This window comes from Trypanosoma cruzi, genomic scaffold, assembly GCF_000209065.1.
Source record: "Trypanosoma cruzi strain CL Brener 1047053516661 genomic scaffold, whole genome shotgun sequence".
Taxonomy (NCBI): domain Eukaryota; phylum Euglenozoa; class Kinetoplastea; order Trypanosomatida; family Trypanosomatidae; genus Trypanosoma; species Trypanosoma cruzi.
Genome location: NW_001849508.1, coordinates 90,108 through 93,086, shown reverse-complemented (window position 1 = coordinate 93,086; position 2,979 = coordinate 90,108). Strand labels below are relative to the sequence as shown.

Below are 2,979 nucleotides of genomic sequence, written 5' to 3'. Positions count from 1 at the left end.
GCAAAGTGTTACTTGGGGCATTTAGTGTGGCGCCATTCTCGCCCGTTCGCTGGCCTTCACCCATTCACACTCGCTCACTCTTTTAAACTGCATTTTATTTGCACCGTTGCTGTCGTCGTTGCCTGTTGCTTTTGTTGGCATGTCTCTCTTTGGCTCTTCTTCTTGGCCGGTGGTGGTGGGGGGTGGAAGCATTGGGCATACAAAGAATCGTCTTCTTCTATAACACCACACTCGAGTTTTCAAGGAAAGCAACGTCAAATAAAAAAAAAACAAAATTAAAAAAAAATGTCCGCTGGAGCTCCTGCCACTCTCCCACTCAACCTCATGCGCAGCCGCAGGGCGGAGGAGGAGAACAAAGACGTCAGCACCACGGCGAATCGATTCCGTGAGCGGTTTGAGGGAAAAGATGCGTCCGTCAGCGGGCGCAAGGCGGAGACCACAACGATGGTGAATGAGTACTACGACATCGTGACAGACTTCTACGAGTACGGCTGGGGACAGGGCTTTCACTTCGCCCCGCGCTATCTCGGCGAGTCGCTGCTTGAGTCGCTCGCCCGCCATGAGTTCTTCCTGGCGTACCAGGGACAGTTCAAGCCGACGGACACGGTGCTCGATCTGGGCTGCGGCGTGGGGGGTCCGGCGCGCAATATTGTGCGCCTTGCCGGCTGCAACGTGATGGGGGTCAACAACAATGAGTACCAGATCAGCCGAGCCCGCCGCCACGACACCAAGTACGGCATGAACAGCAAGATCAACTACACCAAGACCGACTTCTGCAACATGTGCTTTGGCGATAACGAATACGACGGTGCCTATGCCATTGAGGCCACCTGCCATGCCACGGACAAGGTGAAGTGTTTCAGCGAGGTCTTCCGTGTCATCAAGCCCGGCAGTTACTTCGTCCTGTACGAGTGGTGCATCACTGAGAAGTATGATCCAAATAATGAGGAACACCGCCGCATTCGCCACAAGATTGAGCTTGGTGATAGCCTTCCTGACCTGGAGACCAAGGGCCAGGTGATTGAGGCGCTGAAGGCATCCGGCTTCATTGTAGAGGACAGCTTCGATGTGGCTGAGCGTTTCGAGTCAAGTCCGATCCACAACCTACCATGGTACCTGACGCTGCAAGGGAACTACACGACGCTGGCAGGCCTCAAGTGCTCCCCGTTGGGCCGCTGGTTTACGAACAAAATGTGCCGCGTGTTGGAGTTTGCTGGCCTTGCACCGAGTGGCACACACAAGGGGGCGGAGATCCTTGAAGAGGCCGCAAGGAGCCTTGTGAGTGGCGGTGAGTCGGGCATCTTCACCCCGTCCTTCTTCGCGAAGGCGCGCAAGCCACTCCCTGGTGAAAAGCCGAGGAAGTAGAAGCATGCGAAGGCAAAGGAATCCATGCATGAGGGATAATATAGGAGGCCGTGTGTGTGTGCGAGGGCACGGCTAAAGTAAAAAAGAAACAACTTGTTTTGTTTTGTATGCCTTGGCAATGAGAAGACTTACAGATGGATGCAGCCAAAAGGACCTTCATGAAAATCAACAACAAGAAGTGGAAAAGAAATTTTAAAAGGGAATTAAAAAAAAAAGAAGAACTGAAGACGTGGAAAGGGAGAAACGGATGGAGGTGAGGGGAAAAGGCAACAGAACCCTGCAGCCGGCGGGTATAGGTTTGTGTATACATGCGTACATATGTAATTCAAGCGTGCACGAGGATGTGATTGTCATGGGTACGGCGAGGAGGCGGAAGTGTTTTTTGGGTTCCTGCCGCCACCACCACCACCGTTCCACTTTCCTGTTGTCCCATCTTTTGTTTTTTGTTTTTTTTTGTTTTGTCTTTTGTTCCGCGAAATGACGCTTCAGTTGTTTTTGGCCGACACGTCCCTCTGCGTCTTGTGTGGCCGCGAGAGCACCCCCGTTTGGCCTTTTGCTTTGCTTCTCTCCGGCCCACAGCGGGGGCCATCGCGGAATTCTTTTTTCTTCCACGCGGCCCGCTCCACTCCTCCCCTGTCTGCACGACGAACTGTTCGAAACGGGGGACGTGTGGCTGATGGCGGAGGCGCCATGAAAACACCGTGAAAAAAGAAAAAAAAAAGGGGAGAGAGTGAAATAACAAAAGGAAAAAAAGCGTAAGAAATAAAAGCTTGTAGTGGAATGCTGATTTTTTTTTTTTTTTTTGGTTAATCTACTTTTGTTTTTTGTTTGTTTTTTCGGCAATGCAAAGTGTTACTTGGGGCATTTAGTGTGGCGCCATTCTCGCCCGTTCGCTGGCCTTCACCCATTCACACTCGCTCACTCTTTTAAACTGCATTTTATTTGCACCGTTGCTGTCGTCGTTGCCTGTTGCTTTTGTTGGCATGTCTCTCTTTGGCTCTTCTTCTTGGCCGGTGGTGGTGGGGGGTGGAAGCATTGGGCATACAAAGAATCGTCTTCTTCTATAACACCACACTCGAGTTTTCAAGGAAAGCAACGTCAAATAAAAAAAAAACAAAATTAAAAAAAAATGTCCGCTGGAGCTCCTGCCACTCTCCCACTCAACCTCATGCGCAGCCGCAGGGCGGAGGAGGAGAACAAAGACGTCAGCACCACGGCGAATCGATTCCGTGAGCGGTTTGAGGGAAAAGATGCGTCCGTCAGCGGGCGCAAGGCGGAGACCACAACGATGGTGAATGAGTACTACGACATCGTGACAGACTTCTACGAGTACGGCTGGGGACAATGCTTTCACTTCGCCCCGCGCTATCTCGGCGAGTCGCTGCTTGAGTCGCTCGCCCGCCATGAGTTCTTCCTGGCGTACCAGGGACAGTTCAAGCCGACGGACACGGTGCTCGATCTGGGCTGCGGCGTGGGGGGTCCGGCGCGCAATATTGTGCGCCTTGCCGGCTGCAACGTGATGGGGGTCAACAACAATGAGTACCAGATCAGCCGAGCCCGCCGCCACGACACCAAGTACGGCATGAACAGCAAGATCAACTACACCAAGACCGA

The 2,979-nt window shown here is 52.5% G+C and overlaps 2 protein-coding genes across 2 annotated transcripts, besides 10 other annotated features; both read left to right on the top strand.

The window, feature by feature from the left end:
• Window positions 1–991: a sequence feature (heterozygous, non-Esmeraldo-like haplotype).
• Window positions 257–287: a sequence feature (AT_rich).
• Tc00.1047053504191.10 (sterol 24-c-methyltransferase, putative) lies at window positions 286–1,365 on the top strand (the record flags this gene model as incomplete). Its single annotated transcript, XM_797771.1, has 1 exon — window positions 286–1,365. The coding sequence occupies one exon, from the start codon at window positions 286–288 to the stop codon at window positions 1,363–1,365; it is 1,080 nt and encodes a 359-aa protein (XP_802864.1).
• Window positions 992–1,581: a sequence feature (areas merged during assembly that could not be assigned to a particular haplotype. This can correspond to areas where the two haplotypes were merged or to regions with more than two copies in the genome that were merged during assembly.).
• Window positions 1,582–2,031: a sequence feature (areas merged during assembly that could not be assigned to a particular haplotype. This can correspond to areas where the two haplotypes were merged or to regions with more than two copies in the genome that were merged during assembly.).
• Window positions 2,032–2,078: a sequence feature (haploid, Esmeraldo-like haplotype).
• Window positions 2,070–2,133: a sequence feature (A-rich).
• Window positions 2,079–2,149: a sequence feature (areas merged during assembly that could not be assigned to a particular haplotype. This can correspond to areas where the two haplotypes were merged or to regions with more than two copies in the genome that were merged during assembly.).
• Window positions 2,150–2,979: a sequence feature (heterozygous, non-Esmeraldo-like haplotype).
• Window positions 2,153–2,202: a sequence feature (T-rich).
• Window positions 2,466–2,496: a sequence feature (AT_rich).
• Window positions 2,495–2,979, top strand: Tc00.1047053504191.19 (sterol 24-c-methyltransferase, putative; the record flags this gene model as incomplete). The annotated part of the gene is made up of 1 exon (XM_797772.1): window positions 2,495–2,979. A coding segment is annotated over one exon (485 nt), but the record flags the coding sequence as incomplete, so codon positions are not given.